The 27,143-nt window shown below is 45.2% G+C and overlaps 1 protein-coding gene across 2 annotated transcripts in view; it reads right to left on the bottom strand.

Moving 5' to 3' along the window:
* Positions 1 to 27,143, bottom strand: part of LOC147111665 (piwi-like protein 4) — a 137,081-nt gene that overhangs the window by 42,231 nt on the left and 67,707 nt on the right. For both annotated transcript variants that reach the window (XM_085998766.1, XM_085998765.1), the window contains exons 8-14: positions 21,756 to 21,953; positions 15,751 to 15,862; positions 13,508 to 13,634; positions 12,262 to 12,379; positions 8,670 to 8,781; positions 3,792 to 3,976; positions 2,401 to 2,473 (exon numbers count right to left, since the gene is read on the bottom strand). In XM_085998766.1, coding sequence (XP_085854892.1) covers positions 2,401 to 2,473; positions 3,792 to 3,976; positions 8,670 to 8,781; positions 12,262 to 12,379; positions 13,508 to 13,634; positions 15,751 to 15,862; positions 21,756 to 21,953 — 925 coding nt within the window. The remainder of the gene's footprint in view (positions 1 to 2,400; positions 2,474 to 3,791; positions 3,977 to 8,669; positions 8,782 to 12,261; positions 12,380 to 13,507; positions 13,635 to 15,750; positions 15,863 to 21,755; positions 21,954 to 27,143) is intronic.

Here is a 27,143-nt window from a genome sequence, read left to right on the forward strand (position 1 = left end):
CATTAAATATATTCAAGAAGGAGTTAGATATATTTCTTAAGGTTAAAGGGATCAAGGGATATGGGAAGAAAGCAGGGACAGGGTACTGAATTTGGATGATCAGCCATGACGGAGCAGGCTCGAGGGACCGAATGGCCTACTCCTGCTCCTATCTTCTATGTAAGTGCATGCTGCAGGTAATTATTTAAACATTTAAAAATAATTCTAAAGTATATTTAAGCTTTTAAAGTTTATATTCATGTCTTTAAATTACTTATAAATAATGTGAAGTTTGTTTCAAAATGTAATATTTTTAGGCTTAATCTGGGCAGCCTGAGCCGATGGAACAAAGCAGTCTCCCTTCGCATCTCCTTCATTCCTCTACAACAAAAAACCCTGCATTTATATAGCACCTTTAACATAGTAAAACGTCCCACGGCAGTTCACAGGAACCTGACGTGTTTTCGCACGAAGTCGCCGAGGGGGGATGAGAAAGAGAAAAGGCTAGGTCCTTGGGGGACTCAAAAGGTAACGGTGCAGGAGCAGGAAGGGACGCCATTGCAGGTGATTCTCTGGCTATGACTGGACGGATAGGAATGGAACCAGGCGAGAGCCGTTCTACAATGTTGGACAAGAGAGGAGAGGTGCTGCAGGAGGATGGTGTGGTCAACCGTGTCAAAGGCTGGAAACAGGTCGAGAATGATGAGGAGAAGTTTACCATGGTCACCGTCACAAAGAATGTAATTTGTGACTTTGATAAGGGCAGTTTCAGTGCTGTGGTGGGGCGGAAACCTGATTGGGGGGTTCATCATGTATTTGCAGGAAAGATGGGCACGGATTTGAGAGGTGACAACACATTCAATGACTGATAGATAGGAATAGAACCAGGCGAGGGCAGTCCCACCCTGCTGGATAACAGAGAGGAAGCGCTGGAGGAGGATGATGTTTTCTAATGGGGTCTTCGTTAGCCCCCCCGCCATTCCTTTTCATTGAGGAGGAAGAATGAGCGGATCAGGAGGACTACCTGCACAGGCACAGCAGGCACCCACTATCCACACGACCCAAGTGGGCTACTTCACCGTTACCTCTAGGCAATGTTTCAGAAGGCTGTGCCTCCCTTGGAAACCAATAACTGAGTTATGCCAGCTGTGGGCACAACTCAAAGTTTCCTTACGCTAACATCTGAATTAACTGCCAAATGAATCCTGCCATCATCGTCCCCTTTTGGCAACAAATTCGACTCAGTTGTTTGCTGACATTGAACTCCCCTCCACAACTACCAAGGTTTCCATTTGGAGATCATTCTACGACTCATTTGCACAGGCATCCCCTACCTTTCCCCAAATTATTTTGCACATCCCACCAGTGACATAAAACATCTCACTGACAATAAAGCTGTCAGCTTTATTACTGTTAAAATCACTGTGACTCCCCTTGGTACCTACTTTTGTGTGTCTCTTCAGCAGGGTTATTGAAACCAGTACAGGTATTTTGTTTCATGGTGAATGTGTTAAGAGTTATTTCCTGTCTCAATTGAGAAAAAAAATGCTGTAATCTGTAAACTTTAAATTAGCATATAGATGCTGTAGTTTCAACAAATGTAATTGCCCATGAATAAATATTTGCTGAGTCAAATAATTTTAAGGTTATTAGTAGCTATTTGTATCTAGCAAACTATTTGATCAACGCTGAGCAATTGGTTTCTTGCAAGTTCAAGTGTTAGCCAATCAATTTTAGATAGCTAGTTACTAATGGTGTTTTGAAAAGAAAGACTTATATTTATGTTGCACCTTTCATGACCTCAGGACACCCCAAAGTGCTTTACAGCCAATGAAATACTTTTGAAGTGTAGTCACTGTTGTGATATAGGAAACACAGCAGCCAATCTATGTACAGCAAGCTCCCACAAATAGCAATATGATAATAAGAACATGAGAAATAAGTGCAGAAGTAGGCCATACGGCCCCTCGAGCTTGCTCCCCCATTCAATAAGATCATGGTTGATCATCGACCTCAACTCCACTTTTCTGCCCGATCTCCATATCCCTTGATTCCCCAAGAGTCCAAAAATCTTATCTATCTCAGCCCTGAATATACTCAAAGACTCAGCATGTACAGTCCTCTGGGGCAGAGAATTCCAAAGATTCACAACCCAGATAATGACCAGATAATCTGTTCTACTGATGTTGGTTAAGAGATAAATATTAAGTGAGCTTATTGGACAGAGTGGGATCAAATGTAAAATGGAGGAGTTACATTCTTCAAAAGCTCACCATAGTTTGTCAGAACACTGCAGCTGGAGAAAACTTGCCTATTTTAAGTTAGTAGTGCTCACCAAGAATATTCAATTGAGAAAACACGAGATTAATTTAATTAAAGCTTTATACTATAAATAATGACAGATATAGTCTGCATATTTACCAACTGCGTACTGGGCTCGATGTGATGCCTCAAAGCTTGTATGAAGGATGTGGGGCTTTCATTTACTTGCACCCTGTAAACAGACCAATTGGTAAGAAATAACTGTTTAATGCAATTAGTTTAGCAACTCAAAAGTAATGAGCATAGAAAACATGTACAGTCAAGCAGTTATTATTCAAAGAAAATATATATGGAAATAAATATATATTTACTTATTTATTAAGGAGGTACTTAAAAAGTTGGCAGTGCTCAAACTAGCAAAGTCATCTGGTCCAATTGGGATGCATCCTAGGTTGCTGAGGGAAATTAGGGTTGAAATACTGGAGGCTCTGGCCACAATATTTCAATCCTCCCTGGTTATGGGAGTGGTGCCAGAGGACTGGAGGGTTACAAATGTTACACCGCTGTTCAACAAAGGGGAAATGGATAAACCCGGTAACAGGCCAGTCAGCCTAACATCAGTGGTGGGGAAACTTCTAGAGACCATAATCTGGGATAAAATTAATTGTCACTTCGAAGAATGTAGGTTAATAAATGACAGCCAACAAGGATTTGTTAAACGGCAAATGGTGTCTGACAAACTGATTGAATTCTTCAATGAAATAATGGAGAGGGTTAATAAAGGTAGTACAGTTGATGTTGAGTATATGAACTTTCAAAAGGCGTTTGATAAAGTACCACATAATAGACTTATTAGCAAAATTGAAGCCCATGGGATTAAAGGGGCAGTGCCAGCTGGATGGAAGTATGGGTGTCCCCCAGGGGTCAGTTGTAGGACTTTTTGATATATAATAATGAACTGGACTTGCAGATAACATAATACTTGGAAATGTAGTAAACAGTGAGGAGAATAGTAGCAGACTTCAGGTGGACATAGACTGACTGGTGAATCGGGCAGACCCATGGCAGATGAAATTTAATTCAGAGAAGTGTGAAGTGATACATTTTGAAAGGAAGAAAGGAGAGGAAATATAAACTAAGTGGTGCAATTTTAAAAGGGGTACAGGAACAGAGACCTAGGGTTCACATTCACAAATCTTTGAAGGTGGCAGGACAAGTTGATAAGGCTGTTAAATGAACAAGGCCTTTGAGGGCGTGGATCAGTGGCAGTCAAGAGTGATGAGATACCACCAATCAGGATATCAGAATTCATACTAGCAACCTAATCTCAATATCACAGAACCCTGGCAATATTTATTCCACTGTCCCCTGCAGAGCAGAGAGCCATTCATGGCGATAACCTTGAACAATGAATGAACATGTTGAAACATTTCCAGTGTAACATTTTGTTTCAATAGTGTTTACTCCTAGAATGAACCTCCCCTTTAATCATGGAACAATAAATAGTATCAAAGTTAACAGTACATCATTCACTGTTGGTCTGGACTTACATTTTTGGATTCTCAACTAAAAAGCCCATTGGTGGTCCCACTTTTCTAAGGCATGCCAAAAGCTTCCCAGCAGCTTCACAACTTCTTGGACTGAAAACCATCAGCCAGTCTTGGAGTGGCCGACTGCCAATAATCTTTGAGGTCCGAGTATCCCTGGACCAGTCTACTGGTGACACTGGCTGGCACTGCAGGTGGGAAATAAAAAGGACAAATGGTTTATATTACACAGTTTAATGCCTCTTAAAATTACATAGAATTAGCTAAAATATACAGCATAGAAATAGGCCATTTGGTCCAACCAGTCCATGCAGTGTTTATGATCTACTCGAGCCTCCTCCCATCCTTCTATATTTAACTATCAGCATAACCCTCTATTCCCTTCTCCCTCACACGCTTATCTAGCTTCCCCTTAAATGCATCTATACTATTCACCTCAACTACTCCCTAAGGCAGCGAGTTACACATTCTCGCCACTCTCTGAGTAAAGAAGTTTCTTCTAAATTCCCTATTTGATTTCTTGGTGACTATCTTATATTGATGGCTTCTAGTTTTGCTCTTCGCCACAAGTAAAAACACTCTCTCTCTCTGTCGACTCTATCAAACCTTCCATGATTTTAAAGATCTCTGTTAGGTCACTGCTCAGCCTTCTCTTTTCAAAAGAGAGACCCCAGTTCATCCTTTGCTGATGGGTATACCCTTGCATTTCTGGTATCATCTTTGTCATCTTTTTTGAACCCGCTCCAGACCTCTATATCTTTTTTATAATATGACAACCAGAATTGTACACAGTACTGCAAACATGGTCTACCTAAGGTTCGATACAAGTTTTGCATAACTTCTCTACTTTTCAATTCCATCCCTCTAGAAATAATCCCTAGTGCTTGGTTTGTCCTTTTATGGCCTTATTAACCTGCGCCACTACTTTTAGTGATTTGTGTATTTGTACTCCCTTTGCTCCTCTGCCCCATTTAGATTCTTATTTATCCAAGTAATATGTGACCTCCTTATTTTTCTTACCAAAATGTAATACCTCACACTTACCTGTGTTGAAATTCAATTGCCAATTGTATGCCCATTCTGCAAGTTTATTAATGTCTTCTTGTAACCTGTTGCAGTCCTCCTCAGTGTTGACTATCCCCAGCAATCGTTAATATAAATTGTGAACAACAGTGGTCCCAGCACGGATTCTTATAGACCCCACTTCACACTTTTTGCAACTCTGAATTGCTGCCTTTTACCTCTACTCTCTGCTTTCTGTCTTTTACCCAGTTAGTTATCCATTCTACTAATTGTCCCCTGACTTTTGCACACAGACCTTATTAATTAGTCTATTATGTGGTACCTTATCGAAGGCCTTTTGGAAATCTAGATATATTGCATCTACTGCATTATCCTTGTCTACTCTCTCTGTTAACTCTTCAAAGAATTCAATGAGGTTGGTCAAGCAAAAATTTCCCTTTTGAAATCCATGTTGATCATTATTATATTTTTGGTTTCTAGATGTTTTTCCTACTACCGATGTTAAGCTGACTGGTCTATAGCTCCCTGGACATGTTCTATCTCCCTTCTTAAATATAGGTATAACATTAACTGTCTGCCAGTCCTTTGGCACTACACCTTTTTCTAACAAATTATTAAATATGTGTAATAATGTTTCTGCCATCTCTTCCCTTGATTCTTTTAAAATGCATGGATGCAATCCATCCGGACCAGGGGTTTTATCCTCTGAGTTTGATCAGTTTATTTAATATTTCTCCTCTGTTTATTTTAAATGCGGTTATATCATTTCTAATCTTATCTTCTGATGTCATATCCACCTGATCCGTCTCCCTGGTAAATACTGAAGCAAAGTAATTATTTATATTTCTGCCATTTCACTATCACTGTCTGTGATTTTATCCTGCCCGACCCTTACTGGCCCTGTTCCCATCCCAACTTATCTTTTTTTATTTATGTGCCTGTAGAATATTTTACTATTTTGTTTTATGTTCTTTGATAATTTAATTTCATTGTTCCTCTTTGCCTTAATTGTTTTTTTTTTAAACTTCTCTCCTAGTCTCTTTGTATTCTCCCTTGTCATGCTTTGCTGTTCATGTACTTTATGTATGTTTCTTTCCTTACCCTCATGTCTTTATTCATCCATGGTGTCTCATTAGTGTTTAGTTTGTTCTTGTTTTCTAGCAGAACACCGTTTTAAATGTTTCCCATTGCTGTTCTACATCATTGTTTGCCAATATTGTTGTCCATTTTATTTTCCCAAGTTCTATTCTCATCCCCTCAAAATCAGTTTTTCTCCTGTACACATTGTAGGAATTCCATTCCCTTATTCCCTTTGCCTACGTCTTCTGGCTAATTAATTTTGGGGTAGTTGACATCCCCCATCAATATTATTCTATGTTTGTTATTCATTTCCCTAATTTATTTACGCATTTCTTCCTCCACCTCCCTTCCATTATTAGGTGATCTGTGTCCGCCCCTGGAAAAAACTCTCTCCCAACTCTCTTACAACTGCACTTATGAAATCCCAATTGTCCAGCCTTTGGCCCTCCATTCGCCATGACATTTCAGCAGCTACCAATCTACTCAACCACATCCTCACCACCACCTTTGATGCCCTAGTCCTTATTAAAACAATTATTCTCTCTCACCCTGGCTGTTCCCCCTGGTAAGGCCCTCATCTTCGCTCCCTTAAGTCCAAGGAATGCAGACTTGAACTGATATGGCGGACAACTGGTTTAGCCATTCACCGCCAGATCTGGCTGGACCACTTAAAGCATTATCGGGTCCTACTCTCGTCTGCCAAAATTGCTCACTATTCCAGAATCATTCTGGAATGCAAAGATAAACCTCAGCTCCTATTCTCTACTGCTAACCGTCTTCTTAAACCCCTTTCCCCCCAGTCTCCTCTACCCTTACATCTGACAAGTGTGAGGAGTTCATGGACTTCTTTGTCTCTAAAATTGGGACCATCCGTTCAGCTGACTCTGCCACGTCCCTTCATTCCCCTAGCCCACCGGGTCAAACTTCCTCTAAGGTTCCCCCCTGCCCCAGCCCTGAACTCACATCTTTCTCCAGTTTCTCTCCGATCTCCCCTCATGACCTCTCTGCGCTAATCTTGTCCATGATACCCACTTCCTGCTCCCTCGACCCTCTTCCCACCAAACTGCTGACCACCCAACTTCCTTTTCTGGCTCCCATGTTAGCTGACATTGTTAATGGTTCTCTCGCCTCAGGTACTGTCCCCCTCTCCCTCAGATCTGCCGTCATCACTCCTCTCCTCAAAAGACAACCCTTGACCCCTCCATCCTTGCAAACTACCACCCCATCTCCAACCTCCATTTCCCCTCCAAAGTCCTTGAATGTGCTGTCGTCTCCCAAATCCGTGCCCATATTTCCCGCAATTCCATGTTTGAATCCCTCCAATCAGGTTTCCGCCCTTGCCACAGTACCGAAACAGCTCTCATCAAAATCACAAATGACATCCTTTGTGACTGTGACAAAGGTAAACTATCCCTCCTCATCCTTCTTGACTTGTCTGCAGCCTTTGACATGGTTGACCACTCCATCCTTCTCCAACGCCTCTCCACCATCATCCAGCTGGGTGGGACTGCACTCGCCTGGTTCCATTCTTATCTATCTAATCGTAGCCAGAGAATCACCTGCAATGGCTTCTCTTCCCAATCCCGCATCGTTACCTCTGGTGTCATAGAAACATAGAAGATAGGAACAGGAGTAGGCCATTCGGCCCTTCGAGCCTGCTCCGCCATTCAAACCCGAGCACCCGGTCCCTACACCGACAGCCATCCCACCCAAGCCCTATCCCCGTAACCCCGTAACCCCACGTATTTAATCCCCCCTAACACTAAGGGCCAATTTTTATCATGGCCAATCAACCTAACCCGCACATCTTTGGACTGTGGGAGGAAACCGGAGCACCCGGAGGAAACCCACGCAAACACGGGGAGAATGTGCAAACTCCACACAGTCACCCGAGGCCGGATTTGAACCCCAAGGATATATCCTTGCCCCCCTCCTATTTCGCATCTACATGTTGCCCCTTGGCGACATCATCCGAAAACACAGTGTCAGTTTCCACATGTATGCTGACGACACCCAGCTCTACCTCACTACCACTTCTCTCGACCCCTCCACGGTCTCTAAATTGTCAGACTGCTTGTCCAACATCCAGTTCTGGATGAGCAGATATTTTCTCCAATTAAATATTGGGAAGACCGAAGCCATTGTTTCCGGTCATCACAAACTCTGTTCCCTAGCAATTTCTTGTCGATCCTACAAGAAATGTCTTACTAGTTTAAAGCCTTTGCCACCTCCCTATTTACCCTTTCCGCTAGGACACTGGTCCCATTCCATTTTAGGTAGAGCCCGTCCCATCATTACAGCTCATTCCTGTCCCAGTTCTAGTGCCAGTGTCCCATGAAAAGGAACCCCTCTTTCCCACACCAGCCCTTTAACCACATGTTAACTCACCTGATCTGTCTGTCTATATGCCAATTTGCACATGACTCAGGCAATAATCCAGAGATTATTACCCTCTCGGCAACATCTAGGCAATAGTGACCATAATAGTGGAGAAAGCAATTTCATTTGAGTATCTTAAGATTTCATATGATAACATCTCAGACTATAATTTCAACTCTATTATCTTAACGGTTTGAAATAAAATGCAGATATTAAGGATATTGTTCACAGAAAACACAGGTTGGTAAAGGGACATCAATAAATTGTGAGTATTAAAGGCAATACTACCTTTTTCACAGATTGAATAATCCACTGAGATGCAAGTTTTATTACGCAACTCAGCATCATGATGTTTTTGGAAACAAAATCTTGTTACGTTAACAAAAGCTGAATACTCACAGAATGATCAAGCATATGAATTTTCTCGGTAGGAAGGACGCGGCCAACCAATGAGATCTGCTCATCAAGGCGTAATCCCCAACCTTCCAACTCAGTCCGTGCTACTTTATTTCTGTAAAGAATATTGTCAGAATGTTATTCTTTTATTATGCATCTGCCCTCCAGTGGACACATTGGGGTATAAATTTGGCTTGGGTGATGGCACTCTTTCAAAGGGCCAGCACAGGCATGATGGGCCGAATGGCCTCCTTCTGTGCTGTATCATTCTATGATTCTAAACGGGCAATAGCGAATCGGCAGTCTGTTTTGCAGACTATAAAACAGGCTGTCGATTCGCTATCGCCCAGTTTCCGGTACCACCCAAGATTAATTTATAGACTCATATGACATCTTGGGGGGGGGGAAGATATCCATTGTTCGCTATTTCTGGCAAAATTATAAAGGTTTTATTTGCTGCCATTTGGGGGTAATTTTAACCTACCTCGTCCGGTACGAAACGGCTTTCTCAGTTCTCTCTGGTAAATGGTTTGCTGAGAGTCATTGTGGTGACAGGCGTATTGGTAAAGTTTGGAGGTGTTCACACACACACACACGATCAGGATGGGTGGCGCCATGGCTGATTTAGATTGGACTTCGGGCATGCTGTGGAGGGAGCTGCAGTTGGACGGGAGAGGGGTCGAGAATGCATGACACACTACCCAGATAACAGGGTGTACAGAGGCTCAGCTTCCTTGACCTCTTCGAAGAGCAGTGCTTTCGGAGGCTCAGATTCACATATCAGATGGTTGCAGACATCTGCAGCTTCCTAAAAGAGCTGCTCCTTGCTGGACCTGGTGGCCACATATTGCCAGTCACTGAGAAAGTCACCAATGCCCTAAATTTCTTTGCCTCTGGTATCTGCCGGCGATTCCACTGAAGAAGTGGACGATGAGAATGAGGAGCAAAATGAAGATGGGGCACTCAACACCAGACTAGCTGCTCACATTGCTGCTCAGGATGCCAGGGATGCCCTAATAGCTCATGGTTCAGTTCATCACTCACATTGGACCAAAGTAACTATCATATCCCCTGTCTACCTCCCTGCCCCACCCCCAACACAAAGCAGTCCTGTAACAAACCATCCACACATTGCACATGCCCCAATTGGTCCTGTCAATTCATGGCTTCATATTCATCACCAAGCAAATAAAAAGACGAGTTCCCACTCGGCTCGCAAGAATGGGCAACACAAGGAAGTGCATTTATGCATTTTATGTACTGTGATAACAAAATGAAACTTAACAATAACATTTTCTCAAACACCTTATGCATACCCTTGGTGAATTACAATTGTTTTCTCTTAATCTACTTACCGCTTCTACATGGTGCAACCCCTGTGGCTTCAGCAGAGGTAGAGGCAGGCTGCGGAGATTGCTGCTCTGGCTGCTGAGATGCTCTTGGCTGACGACCTCTGGGTCTTGGAGCCTGTGAGGGCCCTGCCAAAGACGGCTCCACCTGCAACTGTGCAGGGGCAGACCTGGCCATCGGGAGATGAAGCTACATTTCGGGTACTGGTGATGGGGGGCAACAGGTGAGACGTGGGAGTGCTTTGATTGGAGTTCCCAGTTCCAGGCCCCTTTCACCATCATCCCTCTCCTGGACCAGGGGCACATCATTCCTACCAATCTGCTGGGGAGCAGCTTGGTGCAGATCTGTGATTGTGATGCATTGTAAGACCACAGATAAGGTATCTATCATCCTATTTAAGGTGGCAGAAATGTTCCAAAGTCTGCAAAACTGTGGTGATGACCTGCATTGTCTCATTTGATAGCCGTGCTTGAAATTCCATGGAGGCAGCCACTCTCTCCATGACAGACATTCTCGCGATGACCTGCGACACCAATCCACTAATGTTCGAGCTGGACTCCTCCATCCCCATTGCTATTGTGGAGAGTGTGCGTGGCACATCCACCAGTACCTCGCAAATTTGCTGCTGTCCCTCTGGAATTCTCCTCTTCATCGACAGCCCCCGGGTTCAGCATCTGTGTTCAGCTGAGCAGAGCTTGAAGAGGATTGCGCCCCTCGAAGCGGACTCTCCACCGCTGTCCCTGCCATCAGTGTCTGCTTGTGTTCACTTGTGAATCACCAGGTGAAATCTCAACTAGCTGTCTAACTGGCCCCACCGAAGTGAGAGTATTTGCGCTGGTGCATGGTAGTACGTCCTGTGACGGTGCACCCTCAGAAAGGACGAGCTCCTCTGAGGAATCGTCCTTTACGTGTGAAGGCCCTGGAGGAGTGAAGAAAAGGATATGACTTAGTACTGGCAATGTAGCAATGTTGCTACTCAGCATAATAAGGCTCATCATATTTCACACGTTGCTGAAATAAAAGTCAACGTGATCTTGTATGAGATGTGTGCAAATATATTTTTAATTCTGTCACCAGGCATCTGCAAATTCCCAGTCTCTCCATCTCTGATGGTCAGAGACGCAGAGATGCCACTGATCTTACAGTCACTGATCAACCTCTGCATCTGTCAGTTGCACAATCTGTTGCGGGCCACTTCCAGTCCTCTCCCTCGTGTTTTGCGCTCTCTTCGGAAATGGGGCAAAGAACAGACCTATCAGTGACTGTAAGGCATGTGTTCACCCGATGGATGCAGTGCATTCGGTGAGGGTGACTATCAGGCAGGTGCATGACATTGCATAAGGACTGGAGTGAGTACACTGGTGAGGAAGTGCATAAAAAATGAACGATGGGTGTTCTTGAAAATTAAGCGTTTGCGAGTGATGTCATGGAGTACGCTTAACACAGTGAGGGTGATCGCAGGATGTAGGTGAATCAGCAACTGTACTCACCTTTCCTGACCTGGTTAGATCATTAAACCACTTCCTGCACATTATCCAGGAATGGGACACAATGCTCCAGCAGAAACCTCCAACCATGACTTCTTGGTGACATCAGGAGGTTTCTTCCTCCCATTCCTGGGGAAGATGATCTCCTCCTACTCTTCACAGCACCCAGCAGTACATCAAGCGATGCATTGTTAAATCGAGGCGCAGCCCTTGACCATTCTGAATCCATCATGAAACTTCTCCCTCTTTTTGGACAAACTCCTAACTCCTCCACATTCCACCCTTGGATTGGCCCTTTAAATGCACAAGTTCCGATCGCGTCACGTGGGTGCACACCACATCTGCTGCCACACATTGGAGATGCAAAACCCGGATGTAACATTATAATTAGGTCGCCATGTTGAAATCAGACATTCTAATGCACGAAAACTTAATTAGTTGATGAGGGAATAAGTAAAATATCAACTAGTGCATTTGGGGATTCTCTTGAGAGTTTGGGGCTGAGTATGTTGTTGGGGCTGAGTAGAGATAATTTTACTCAGCATTTAACTGTGCTAAGCCTGATCTGGGAGTGCCCGATGCTTACACTGAGTGCCTGAAATGGAAGCGTTCCATTCCCAGTGATAACATGGAAGAAGGTGAGGTATGTTAACATCCATGGCAACAGATCAATTCACAAAATAATATTTAGCCACTGTTTTTCCAAATTGATAATTAAAAATGAAGGTAAGCATTTGTCCTATAAACCATTTGTTTACCTCTGAATATTATCTATCAGTTTGTGCAGTCTCTGTTGTCTCTTTTGAGGAGTAAGCTGTGTTTCTGCGGCCAGATCCTTCATTATACGGAAATCAGAGCGAGCCTGATTACTTAGCCCTGTGGGAAATAGTACAGACAAAATGAATCAATATGGTTATTTGTATGAGTGAAACGAACCTCAAGTAGGATTTCACTTCATGGTAGGTTATTCTGCTGATACCAATCACAGGGAATCTCCCTGTGTAGGCCAGAGCAGCTCAACTCCAAAATGTTAGGCATACCATGATTGGCCCGAGAGCCACTCTAAAGCCGTCTGATCCTGAGAAATCAAAACAAATTGCAGTTGATTTTAACAGTCTGGTGAATATTAACCCTTTCATTCATTGAGTGTGAAAATAAAGACCATGGCTCCAAAATTCTTGTAGGGCCGCTCAGCCAACAGAAGACTGGAGGAGTGGGCCTTGAATCTGCCCAAGTGGACAGGACCAGAGTCTATCCCAAATCTCAGGGACAGGGTTATCTGCATGGATAGAGCAGGTCACTGGTCCATTGGCAGTACCCATCTTGACATCATCCGAGAAAATCTGAGGAGTGTCAAGGGCAGAATTTGAAGCCTTATTAGGTCTCAACGATCATGTCAGTTCTCTTTCTCTTTGGCTCCCAATGCAGCATTTTTTAAAGAGGGAATCGATTAATGTTGACTTTTAAAGGTTTGGGGGTCTTTTAACAAAAGAGTTACACCAGCTCTCAGCCGGCGAGAGCTCCTCTAAGGCCTTGTAAGGGCGGAATTCCCAGGGTAACCGGAGAACACCTCTACACAGGGCTAGAGAAAGTTATCTATCTCTAGCTCCACTGATCTTTTGTACGTGACTCCACATGCTTTTCACATGTATTCACTCATTATGTTATTACCCAATGTTATAAGTTTAGAAAGTGTCAACTGTCACTTAAAGTATATCTAGCTCAATAATTTGAATTACTCACTAATCCTCAGTTTATCAACTACACTTTTCAAAAACAATTTCTGGTATCTAATTAACTTCCCAAATAATACAATACAATAAATAAACAGATTTATTTTGTCTGGCTTTTAATTATGAAAATTGACAGTTGGCCAGCCCAAAAGCAGATTGATCAGCTTAAAACTGGACAGGTGGGCACCCAATGACAGATTCAGGCTCAATTGTGACATAAGTATAAGTATTCTCTCAGCACTCATTTGGCTGGAAATCTTTTGTGTGTTACCTGTGAGGAAGCAGAACTCGGGAATGAGGTGAGCTATACGTGGAACCACATCTTTGTCACAATTTTTACTTTTTAACTGGCTGACTAGCATTGGCTGATTCAGATCAGTGATCGAGGCATCATATTGCTGTGCAAACAAAAATTAAAGATGATATTAAACAAAATATATCCAGTACCAAAATAAACATCTAAGAGGTGAAATTGGTCGATGGTGGTAGTGCAAAACGTGCGATAGCGAATCTGCATCCTGTTACACACCGCCTGATTTTGAAAATTTCACCCTGTATTATTCTAGGTTATTTAAACAAGAATAACTCATTCATATTCAATTAATTTCTTCTTAGAGGTAGCTTTCATTGAGGTATGCACCGGTGATTAGGAAATTTGCCCGCTGCTGGTGGACATCAGAAAATCACAAGCAGGCTGCCCATGATTTACTATCCATTTGAATGAAAAATTGTAGGCAGTGCACCCGCGGTGGGCAAGGTCCCTTGCTGTTGGCGCATATTTGGAAAATGTTGTCTTCTGTGTTCTCAAAAACACAATTTTGAATTATACTTTAACACACCAACAAGGATAAGTTTATCAGCCAATAAACAATAAGCCAGTAAAAGAATTTGATATCTCTAAACTCAACTCATTTTAATATCTCAAGAAATGCCAATTAAATAATGCTGAAACAAAAACAAGATAATGGAATAACCTGTGATGAAAAATGCCACAAGAGGGGCATACTGTAAACACTAAAATCTTGTCAAATGAATTGAAAGATAAGGGTATCTAAAGTTAACATTATTGCATCCATTTTGTGGGCCTAAAACAGGCGCAACGATAACCAATTTAGCAGTGCAGAGGCCTGGTGGCCACCTACAATGAACACAAGCCCCATTTTGGTATAAGAGCTCCTGTGCTCATTCAAGACCTGAACTCTTAAATTTATTCGCCCTAGTCAGAGTTTGCAATCCATAAGCTCCGACTAGTATTTCCTGGTCTTGAGCTGGCTAACCAGTGGTCTTTCAAAGGACTGGTGGAGGCCGCTTAAAACAAGTCCAAAAATGTGGAACTTTTTTAGTATTTTGTGGAGGTAGCAGGAGCGCTCAACCTGGCTCCACAAAACTATGGCATGCTACTATTGGCATGCGCTTACCCACCTCCCGATGGCGCCCGCCCCCCACCACCCCTTACCCCCTGGACTTAGCTCTGGGCTTATGCCTTGGCACGGGCTACATTTGTAAGACCTTGGCAGACAAGCTGTGTTGGGGCGCCTGATTTGCATCCGCAGCTTGCTTTATTTATTCTGAAGAGGCTTGAGGATAAATTTACTTCGGCCTTTGGGCTCACCGTTCCTGTGGCTGGTTTGGGGCGCTAAGGATTTTAGCCTTCAAGGGTACATGTCAATCTATTTCATACTCCGATGAACAGATCATTGCTCTGATTTTCAGCCCCATTATGGCCTGTAAATGAGTGTAATGAAGGTGTAAAAGTGTTTAAGTATGGGCTGTACCATCCATCATGCCTGCAGACTCTGTCTTGTACCTCTATGTTATGTTTCCTTTCACTTCATTTGTGCCTGGTCATTGTTATCCATCTTCCTCTTCAATCTTTTTGACCTTTCCAAAAGCTCAAAGAATGTTTGTCCCCTATGCAGCAATTACATTTAAATGACACATCCCTTTAATTTTCAGCTAAGCACATAATTAGGCTAGCTCTCTTCTCAAGGTCAAAACTGCACAGGAAACTATGAATAATGATGCAAATAATTCCATCTTGGAAAACTGTGTGCATTCAACTTATTATACTTCTGCCCAGCACCTAACCATTCTCAAATTAACTTTGCCAGGATTAAAATAGCTACCCTTATGTGTCATACGTTTGGAAAATGAATTTATTGCAAAATGATCATTAACAGCTTGAAATTCATATTTATTAAAGGACAACGTAGATTTAATCCAGACACATTACACTGCAACTAACAGTTACCCATTGCTCCTCCTTCTTCAGTTAGTTTTTCTTCTCTTGTATGGAGCTTGAACCAGCACGCACTATAAAATAAACCTACTATGTTCCTGGATAATAGTACAAAGCATATTGGTAAATTCTATATCAGCAAAGTTCACAAATGAACTCCTAATGCGCTCGTACTACATTCCTTTGTGCTATATTTTTAGGCAGGCGTTAACCAGTTTATTGACCTTGCTGATCAGAAAATGTATCTTATTTTGTCTGTGGATCATCTTTCCCACCTGTGAATAATAATCAACGTAACTGATTTCAGTTCCATCTGCCTTTTTGAATGTGTTGGTGGGTTTCACAGACCAGTCAATATCATCGATGCGATATGTTTTGTTATTGTATCTAGGAGACAGAAACAGTGCATTACTCTAAAAACCTATCAAAAGAATGAGGGCCTAGATTTTCACTCAATTTATGCCAGCTTCCGGGCATAACTCAATAAAAGTGCGTCAGTATTTGTTTTTGGGAGCTCTTATGCTAGCTCCCCAATAGCCCTGCTACCTCTGGCATTTTCCCTGAAGTGACATTGAGCATCTTATATGTCTGCCCAAATATGGATTATAATTAGCTACAAATGACAGGAAAACATCATATAACCTATTTCTCATCATTTGTACCTTAGCAACGCTGCACACAGAGGACGCTTATTCATCACTGGCATCCAGTACTGCTAAGGGAGGTGGAAAAGTTCTTTAAGATTAAAATGGCCATAAAGCTTAAGCTTAGGATCTTTAAAACTTTGCCATTTTTTACTTCTTCAACTAGTGGCACTCAGGACACTAGTTATGCTACACTGCAGCAGACCTCCAAGGCCTGCTGTAGCCACTCTCTGGATAATCCAAGTGTGTCAAGATGTATCCTTAAAGTGGGTAGAAGCCTCTCTCTTCCGCATCTCCACCAACATTATGACCAAATGGAAGGGCAACGATCAAATAGACATTTTCTCTAACAATACATGTTAATGTTGCTAAGTCTATAGGACTGAAATGGTGCTGAATTGTGCAAAAAACCGGCGCGAAGGCAGAGGCCCGACCAGTTCGGGGGAGAGCAGCAGCGGAGGAGGAGCCCGGCTTAAAAACCGGCGCGAAGGCAGAGGCCCGACCAGTTCGGGGGAGAGCAGCAGCGGAGGAGGAGCCCGGCTTAAAAACCGGCGCGAAGGCAGAGGCCCGACCAGTTCGGGGGAGAGCAGCAGCGGAGGAGGAGCCCGGCTTAAAAACCGGCGCGAAGGCAGAGGCATACCAAATCAACAGCAGAGGAGAGAGGTAAAAAGTAATCAGTGTGTGACGTCACCAGGGAGCAGGTAAGTGATTGGTTGGTGAGTATTTCTCTCTTTTCAATACAAGCTTGACTTCTGTGGTGTTAAATTTCTAGGGTCTCTGGTGTAGTGGGGACAGTTGGTAAATAAAGCGCCCTAGAGTATACCTGTAACCGGGGTATTGAATAAATTTTTTAATTAATTAAAGGAGTAAGTCATGGCAGGAGAGCTCAGACCCGTGTTCTGCTCCTCTTGCTCCATGTGGGAAACCAGGGACGCTGCCAGTGTCCCTGACGACCATGTGTGCGGGAAATGCATCCAGCTGCAGCTACTTGCAGACCGCATTGCGGCGCTCGAGCTGCGGGTGGATGAATTTTGGAGCATGCGCGATGCTGAGAGGCTCGTGGATAGCACGTTTAGCGAGTTGTTCACGCCTCAGGGTAGGGCAGCACAGGGGGTGACCATCAGGCAGAGCAACAAAGGCAGGCAGGTAGTGCAGGGAACCCCTGCGGACATCCCCCTTTCAAACAAGTATACCGCTTTGGATACTGTTGAGGGGGATGACTCACCAGGGGAAGGCAGCAGCAGCCAACTTCCTGGCACTGGGGGTGCTCCTGCTGCCCAGGAAGGGGGGAAAAAGAGTGGGAGAGCAATAGTGGTTGGGGATTCTATAGTAAAGGGAACAGATAGGCGTTTCTGTGGCCGTAGACGTGAATCCAGGATGTCACTGAGCGGCTGCAGGGCATTCTGGAGGGGGAGGGTGAACAGCCAGTGGTCGTGGTCCACATTGGTACCAACGACATAGGTAAAAAGAGGGATGAGGTCCTGCATCAAGAATTTAGGGAGCTAGGTAACAGATTAAAGAGCAGGACCTCAAAGGTTGTAATCTCTGGATTACTCCCAGTGCCACGTGCTAGTAAGTATAGGAATGGGAGGATAGAGCAGATGAATGCGTGGCTAAAGAGTTGGTGTAGGGGGGAGGGTTTTACTTTCCTGGATCACTGGGCCTGCTTCTGGGAAAGGTGGGACTTGTACAAGTCGGACGGGTTGCACCTGAACCAGAGCGGGACAAATATCCTTGCGGGGAGGTTTGCTAGCACTGTTGGGGGGGGTTTAAACTAACTTGGCAGGGGGATGGGATACAGAGGGGAGCTGAAATAGGGGGGGATGTGCTGCCAATTATAGAGAAAAAAACAAGTCAGCTTGGTAGACAGGGCAAATATATAAGGGCAAGGCTGGATGGCATCTATTTTAATGCAAGGAGTCTTGCAAATAAGGTGGATGAACTGAAGGTGTTGATAAACACATGGGAGTATGATATTGTTGCTATCACGGAGACATGGTTGAGGGAAGGGCAAGACTGGCAGCTCAATATTCCGGGGTACAGAATCTTCAGGCGAGACAGAGGGGGAGGTATAAGAGGAGGGGGTGCCGCAATATTAATTAAGGAGTCAATTACTGCAGTAAGGAGGGATGATATATTAGCAGGGTCCTCTAATGAGGCCATATGGGTGGAGCTTAAAAACAAAAAGGGGGCAAGCACTTTGCTGGGAGTGTACTATAGGCCTCCAAACAGTCAGGGGGAGATAGAGGAACAGATATGTAGGCAAATCTCAGAGAAATGTGCAAATAATAGGGTAATAATAATGGGGGATTTCAACTTCCCCAATATTAACTGGGATAGTCAGAGTGTGAAAGGCTCAGAGGGTGTAGAATTCTTAAAGTGCATCCAGGAGAGCTTTTTGAGCCAGCATGTAGAAAGTCCTAAAAGAGAGGGGGCGGTACTGGACCTAATTCTAGGGAATGTGGCCGGCCAAGTGGAAAAAGTGCTAGTAGGTGAGCACTTTGGTGACAGTGACCATTATATGGTGAGATTTAAGGTGGTCATGGAAAAGGACAGGGATGGGCCGGAAATAAAGGTTCTAAATTGGGGGAAGGCCGATTTTAATAGGATAAGGCAGGATCTGGCCAAAATGGACTGGGATCAGCTACTTGTAGGAAAATCCGCATCGGAGCAATGGGAGGCTTTCAGAAGGGAGATTGAGATCATACAATGGCAACATGTTCCCGTAAAGGTCAAGGGTGGTTCCAAAAACCACAGGGAACCTTGGATGTCAGGGGATATACGAGAATGGATTAGGAAAAAAAGGAGGGCTTTTGGTAGATACAAAAGGCTAAAGACGGAGGAAGCCCTAGAGGAGTACAAAAAGTGCAGGGGGATACTTAAAAAAGAAATTAGGAGATCAAGGAGGGGCCATGAAATAACACTGGTGAGCAAAATAAAGGAAAATCCTAAGATGTTTTATAAGTATATTAAGGGTAAGAGGATAACTAGGGAAAAAATAGGGCCCATTAGGGACAAAAGTGGCAATCTGTGTGTGGAGCCGGAAGATGTAGGAGGGGTTCTAAATGAATTTTTTGCATCTGTTTTCACTATGGAGAAGGACGATGTAGCCATAGAAATAGGGCGGGGGGACTGTGATATGCTCGAACATATTAACATCGAGAGGGAGGAGGTATTGGCGGTTTTAGCTGGCCTAAAAATGGATAAATCCCCAGGCCCGGATGCAATGTATCCCAGGCTGCTGTGTGAGGCAAAGGAGGAGATTGCGGGGGCTCTAACACATATATTCAGGACCTCTCTGGCCACAGGGGATGTGCCAGAGGACTGGAGAACCGCTAATGTAGTACCATTATTCAAGAAGGGTAGTAGGGAAAAACCGGGGAACTACAGGCCAGTGAGCCTAACATCAGTGGTAGGAAAATTATTGGAAAAAATCCTGAGGGACAAAATTTGTCTCCACTTGGAGAGGCAAGGATTAATCAGGGATAGTCAACATGGCTTTGTCAAGGGAAGATCATGTCTGACTAATTTGATTGAATTTTTTGAGGGGGTGACTAGGTGTGTGGATGAGGGTAACGCAGTGGATGTGGTATACATGGATTTCAGTAAGGCCTTCGATAAGGTCCCGCACAGGAGACTGGTCAAGAAGGTAAGAGCCCATGGAATCCAGGGTGCCTTGGCACATTGGATACAAAACTGGCTTGGTGGCAGAAGGCAGAGGGTGGTGGTCGAAGGTTGTTTTTGTGACTGGAAGCCTGTGGCCAGTGGGGTACCACAGGGATCGGTGCTGGGTCCCTTGCTGTTTGTGGTCTACATTAATGACTTGGATATGAATGTAAAGGGTATGATCAGTAAGTTCGCGGATGATACAAAAATTGGTAGGGTGGTAAATAGCGAGGAGGGTAGCCTCAGTCTGCAGGACGATATAGATGGGTTGGTCAGATGGGCGGAACAGTGGCAAATGGAATTTAACCCGGAAAAGTGCGAGGTGATGCACTTTGGGGGGACTAACAAGGCAAAGGAATACACAATGAATGGAAAGACCCTAGGCAAGACGGAGGGTCAGAGGGATCTGGGTGTGCAAGTACACAGATCCCTGAAGGCGGCGGAACAGGTGGATAAGGTGGTAAAAAAGGCATATGGGATACTTGCCTTCATTAGCCGAGGCATTGAATATAAGAGCAAGGAGGTTATGATGGAGCTGTATAAAACACTGGTTAGGCCACAGCTGGAATACTGTGTGCAGTTCTGGTCGCCACACTACAGGAAGGATGTGATCGCGTTAGAGAGGGTGCAGAGGAGGTTCACCAGGATGTTACCAGGGCTGGAGCGCTTCAGCTATGAAGAGAGACTGGGCAGATTGGGTTTGTTTTCCTTGGAGCAGAGGAGGCTGAGGGGGGACATGATTGAGGTGTACAAAATTATGAGGGGCATAGATAGGATAGATGCTGAGGAGCTTTTTCCCTTAGTAGATGGGTCAATAACTAGGGGGCATAGATTCAAGGTAAAGGGCGGGAGGTTTAGAGGGGATTTGAGAAAGAACTTTTTCACCCAGAGGGTGGTTGGAGTCTGGAACTCACTGCCTGAAAGGGTTGTGGAGGCAGAAACCCTCAACATTTAAGAAGCATTTGGATGTGCACTTGAAATGCCATAGCATACAAGGCTACGGGCCAAATGCTGGAATATGGGATTAGATTAGACAGGGCTTGATGGCCGGCGCGGACACGATGGGCCGAAGGGCCTCTATCCGTGCTGTATTACTCTATGACTCTCTGCTATGGAGGAAACTGAGCCCAATAGCAGACATTCCAATTACTGAAATATGAATTCTGAGATCGACTCAACACCAACAACGGGGTGAAATAAACTAAAAAAGTACTCAAAAATCCTAATATTTTGGCTTGTAGATTGTATTACAGTCTTCCAAAGGCCATTCATTCGCATTGACACTAACCTGAAAGGTGTTAATAAAAGTGGCATTGTTCTCAATTAACCTCTTAGCTTGATGCACAATCACATTTGTAAAAATCTGTATGATCTTGTGACATTATTGCTACATGTTTTGCAACAAATTATTTGCAATGATATACATGGAACCTATATGCCAGTTACTTGACATGGAAGAATTATACTTTCATTTCCATGTATGTGGAATGTCTGACCATGAAGCTTCTCTTTCAAGACAGCAATACTACTCAAGTAATGGAATAATAATAGCAAAGAAATCACAACACGAAGAAACAGCAAACTTCGAACCCAGAATTTTTTACTACAGTATAACAACTATGTTAACTGATGAATTTAGCTGAGAAAAATGGTTTGAAGATTAGTACCAGAAACACTCCAATTCAGCTAGACTTATTAGTTACAATTTCATCAACTGAGTGAGGAGTTTGCTCCACCAACAACTATAGGATTGCAATTTCTGTTTTGCTTTTGTTTTCTTCTTTGTAGCTGTGATTTTTTATCTGTGTAATTTCAGCAATATTTTCATCTTTGTTGTCATTAGTATTATCACAACAAAATAAGATGACAAAGACTTTCATGCCAAGTGACATTGTAGGCTTTTGTGCTATTTGTAGCATTGCAGCCGTTTGGCTTTTTTTATTTTGAAATTACTGTTTATTTTTTTATACCTTGTAAGGACAATGAATCCCACTAGTTCCTTCATACAGGTATCAATGAAATGCCGGTCACCAATTCTGTTGTATAGCTCAGTCATGAAGTCTAATACCGTCTCGCTGCGTAGCACCTTATGGCTTACATCAACAGACAATAAAATCTTGGTTTCATATCTCAAGATTGAAGTAGAAAAGCCTGGCCATAGAATCAACCTGGAATTAGAAAATGTATAGTTTAAATACATAATAGCCACGTATTTTAACCATCTCCAAATACTATAGTATTGAGATGGATCCGAATTTTGATTATTTCAGGATGGGAGATGAAGAGAACGACAAACATGGATAGATAAGAGATCTGATGCTAGGAGTGTAGCATGATTTGGGGACTTGTGAAACAATGAGGGATTTGCACGTTTTCTACTGAGACTGTTCTCACTGCTGTAATAAAAACAAAAAATGCTGGTAATACTCAGCAGGTCAGGCAGCATCTGTGGAGATGTTAACGTTTCAGTCCGATGACTTTTTGTCAGAACGTTCTGACGAAAGGTCATCGACCTAAAACGTTAACTCTGTATCTCTCTCCACAGATGCTGCCTGACCAGCTGAGTATTTCCATCATTTTCTGTTTTTATTTCAGATTTCCATCATCTGCAGTATTTTGCTTTTGTATTAGTGCTATTTCTGCTGGACTGTCTGTAGTCCACGACCTGACCAGCTCTTGCAGGCTCAGTTCCTGCTTCTCCACTGGGATATTTCACTCTTACTTGGGCTAGCTGTGATCTGTTCCTGCTGGTTTCCATTCTGCTTCCATGATGTTGAATGCTGTCTGCTTTACTGCTATCAACTTCAGAATTCCTCAAATCATCTTTTGCAGGATTTGTCTGAACCTCCTCAAGTTCTTGATGCTGTTCCCAATCTTGTGTGCTCCTCACCACCTTACAGATGATCCTTGGACCAGCTCCCTCATCTGCACTGGTCCCATGGATTTACTCTGCACCCTCCCTGGATCCCTGGTCTTCACTGTTGTTGGTTGCTGGGTTTCACTTCCACTGCTCTTCTCTCCTTTGCTGGTCCACTAGGGCACATTAATAACGCCTGGGGCCACTACACATTTCCACTGGACTCCAGGATTGCCCTCTGCTGGCACCTGATCAATTGTCTGCTCCTCCTTGGTTCTGTTTCCAATGGATAACCTCGACCAAGCCTCCATTGATATTCTTCTCTCCATGGTTCCTGGATCCAGTCCCTCTCCACAACTGACTCTGAAGCTAAACGGATGGATGCTCCAGGCTGACTCCACACTGTCTACAAGTTGACTTGATCCCACCACAAACATTCAGACTTTAACTTTATACTGTTTCACATTGTCTCCTCACTCACTTCTGTTTATATTTCACCTAATCTCTGCATTGGCTATGTATTTCCCTTTGTGGCCATTTGCCTTTTGGCTGCTGTTCTAGACTTGTGCCCATTACTTCTATCTCTCTTTTTATCTCTTGGCTCCACAGGCCTTCCTCTCCTCTCTGCTCCCCTTCCCCTGGCTGGAGAGTCTAGAACTAGGGTTCATAGGCCTAGAAATTGGATTAGGCCCCAAAACAGGCCACGGGGCAGCGCTATATGCCTGTTGTGATGAAATATATGTCTTCATCAGCCCGTGTTTTACCTGCATTGTATTGTGTGTACCGCCCCCTTTTCCCCTATTGTGTGTATTGGTTCCGCCCCTGTCTTTTGTCATATAAAGGTCTCAAGAGCTGTATGAGTCATTCTGCCAGACGAATCCGATGTGGAATGGCGTGCAATGTTCTTAGCGATTAAAAGCCTTCAGTTGAATCCTTTAACTTCTTGTCTTTGAGTTATTGATGGCACATCAATTTTAATCGCTAAAACACCAAGATGGATCGACTCCTGAAACCAGAGCGCTTGGATCTGGACCCCTATGCCACAGACGCAGCCACACAGTTCGGACACTGGTTCCAATGCTTTGAATTTTTCATCGAAACCTCAGCCACCGCCATAGCAGCTGCGACCGCCACCGGAGACGTGAAACTGGGAATCCTGCGAAACCGGGTGAGTCATCGGGTCTCCCCTCTCATCCGAGATGCCACCAGCTACGAGGATGCCTGCACCATTCTGAAGGCCCACTACGTGCGGCCAATAAACGAGGTGTACGCCAGGCATCTTCTGACTACTCGCACGCAGCGGCATGGTGAGTCACTAGAGGACTTCATGCTAAGCCTAAAAGTACTGGGCAGAGACTGTAACTGTAAGGCCGTGTCTGCCACCGTGTACACGGAGGAGCTGATCCGAGACTCCTTTATTGCGGGCCTCAGTTCAAATTACATTCGGCAGAATCTGTTTGAAAATGAGGGACTGGACTTATAACAGGCTATGGGCATAGCGCGATCGCTGGATATGGCCCAGAGGAACTCTGAATCCTGTTCCTCAGGCCACGCGGCCCACTCCGCCTCGTGCGCGCCGCCATCTTGGAAGCCATCTTCACCTCCCAGGTCTCATGCCAGCCCAGCACCGTCGGAGCCCCAGCCTCCACCCAGGAGCCCCACTACTGCCGCGATGCATCGGGGCCCGAAATGCTACTTCTGCGGCCAGGACAAACACTCCAGGCATCTGTGCCCAGCGAAGGGCACCACCTGTTTTAAATGCGGGAAGAAAGGACATTTCAGCAAAGTCTGCAGAGGGAACCCCGCCTCCAACTCCGCCACCACCGCGTGCGCGCCGTGGGGGCGGCCATCTTGGACGCCATCTTGTCCACCCTCATGGAGTCCACCATCTTGTCCCGACTACACGGACCCCCAGGACCCACTGGTGGCCTCAATCACAGTGGATCAATCCAGGCCGCATCCGTTGTCTAGATCGATGATGGACATAGAGGTAAACGGGAACAAGGTTAAATACTTGATTGACTGCGGGAGCACCGAAAGCTTTATTCATCCTAGCCTGGTAAAACGACTTTCACTAGCGATAGTCCCTACACAGGGCAAAATCGCCATGGCTGATAAGACTCATACCTCAAAAATTACAGGTTTCTGCGCGGTTATGTTGTCGGTAAAAGGCACTGATTACAGAGATTTTAAACTGTTGATAATGCCAGATCTCTGTGTGAGCGTGATCTTGGGTCTGGATTTCCAGTGCCACCACCGAAGTATCACGCTTACCTACGGTGGGTCCCAGCCGCCCCTCACAGTGTGCGGTCTGGCTACCCTGAAGGTCAAGCCGCCCTCTCTGTTCGCCAACCTCGCACCCAACTGTCGACCCATAGCGACCAAGAGTAGGCGGTACAGCTGGGAGGACAGACGGTTCATTGCGTCTGAAGTAGAAGGACTCAAGCGGGAGGGTATCATCGAATGCAGTACCAGCCCGTGGCGCGCCCAGGTAGTAGTAGTTAAGGGTAGCGAAAAGAAGCGGATGGTGATAGATTATAGCCAGACGGTTAATCTATACACCCAGCTAGACGCCTACCCTCTGCCCCGCATAGCAGATATGGTTAACCAAATCGCACAATACCGGGTGTTTTCCACCATCGACCTAAAATCGGCATACCACCAGCTCCCCATTAGGCCGGAGGACAGTCCATACACCGCCTTCGAGGCGAACGGACGCCTCTACCACTTCCTCAGAGTCCCCTTTGGGGTAACGAATGGGGTCTCGGTCTTCCAGCGGGAGATGGACCGCATGGTCGATGAGAACCAGTTAACAGCCACCTACCCATACCTAGACAACGTCACCATCTGCGGCCACGACCAGCAAGACCACGACGCGAACCTCGCGAGATTTCTGAAAACCGCCCTCAGACTCAATCTCACCTACAACGAGGATAAGTGTGTCTTTAGCACCACGCGCCTCTGTATCCTGGGCTGCGTGGTGGAAAACGGGGAAATTGGTCCGGACCCCGACCGATTGCGCCCCCTACGGGAGCTACCCCTACCAAACACTCCCAAGGCCCTGAAAAGGTGCCTGGGGTTTTTCTCCTATTACGCCCAATGGGTCCCCAATTATTCCAACAAGGCCCGTCCCCTCCTGAAATCAACGTCCTTCCCGCTCACGGCCGAGGCCCACGCCACCTTCAACAGCATTAAACACGACATTGAGAAGGCTGCGCTGCGGGCAGTGGGCGAAAATATCCCTTTCCAGGTCAAAAGCGATGCGTCCGACTTCGCTTTAGCAGCCACCCTCAACCAGGATGGGCGGCCCGTAGCCTTTTTCTCAAGAACCCTCCAAGGGCCCGAGATCAGGCACTCCTCGGTAGAGAAGGAGGCCCAGGCCATAGTGGAGGCAGTGCGGCACTGGAGGCACTACCTAGCCGGCAAACGCTTCACCCTGCTTACCGACCAGCGGTCGGTAGCCTTCATGTTTAACAACAAACAGAGGGGGAAGATCAAGAACGACAAAATTCTCAGGTGGCAGATCGAACTCTCCACGTTTGAGTACGACATAATATATAGGCCGGGGGCCCTCAACGAATCCCCCGACGCCCTATCATGAGGGATGTGTGCCAGCATCCAGGGGGACAGGCTACAGGGCCTCCACAATGGCCTCTGCCACCCGGGGGTCACCCGGCTATTTCACTTTATAAATTCCCGTAACCTGCCCTATTCCATCGAGGAGGTCCGGTCTATGACCAGGGACTGCCGCACCTGTGCGGAATGCAAGCCCCGTTTTTTCAGGCCCGACCGAGCCCACCTGATCAAAGCTACACGGCCATTCGAGCGCCTGAGCTTAGATTTCAAGGGACCACTCCCCTCCACCGACCGCAATGTGTACTTTCTCAACATTGTGGATGAGTACTCCTGCTTCCCATTCACCTACCCCTGCCCAGACATGACCAGTGCCACGGTCATCAAGTGCCTCGGCAGCCTGTTTTGTACATTCGGCATGCCGGACTACATCCACACTGACAGGGGGGCGTCGTTCATGAGCGACGAACTGCGCCAATACCTGCTGTCGAAGGGGATAGCCACGAGTCGGACCACTAGTTATAACCCCCGGGGTAATGGGCAAGTGGAGAGGGAGAACGCGACGGTGTGGAAGGCGGTCACCTTAGCACTAAGGTCTAAAGGCCTCCCTACCTCCCGCTGGCAAGAGGTCCTCCCAGACGTACTCCACTCGATAAGGTCGCTACTGTGTACTGCTACTAACGCCACTCCTCACGAGAAGATGTTTGTTTTTCCCCGCAAATCAACCTCGGGAGTGTCCCTACCTTCGTGGCTCTCCACCCCAGGGACAGTCCTATTACGGAAGCATGTGAGGGGCCACAAAACGGATCCCCTTGTGGAGGCAGTACACCTACTCCACGCAAACCCACAGTACGCGTACGTCAAGCACGCCGATGGGCGTGAGGACACCGTGTCCATAAAGGACCTCGCCTCGGCAGGAAGCGACGAC

This window comes from Somniosus microcephalus, chromosome 10, assembly GCF_052327205.1.
Source record: "Somniosus microcephalus isolate GS21.2 chromosome 10, FLI_Smic_1.0, whole genome shotgun sequence".
Taxonomy (NCBI): Eukaryota; Metazoa; Chordata; class Chondrichthyes; order Squaliformes; family Somniosidae; genus Somniosus; species Somniosus microcephalus.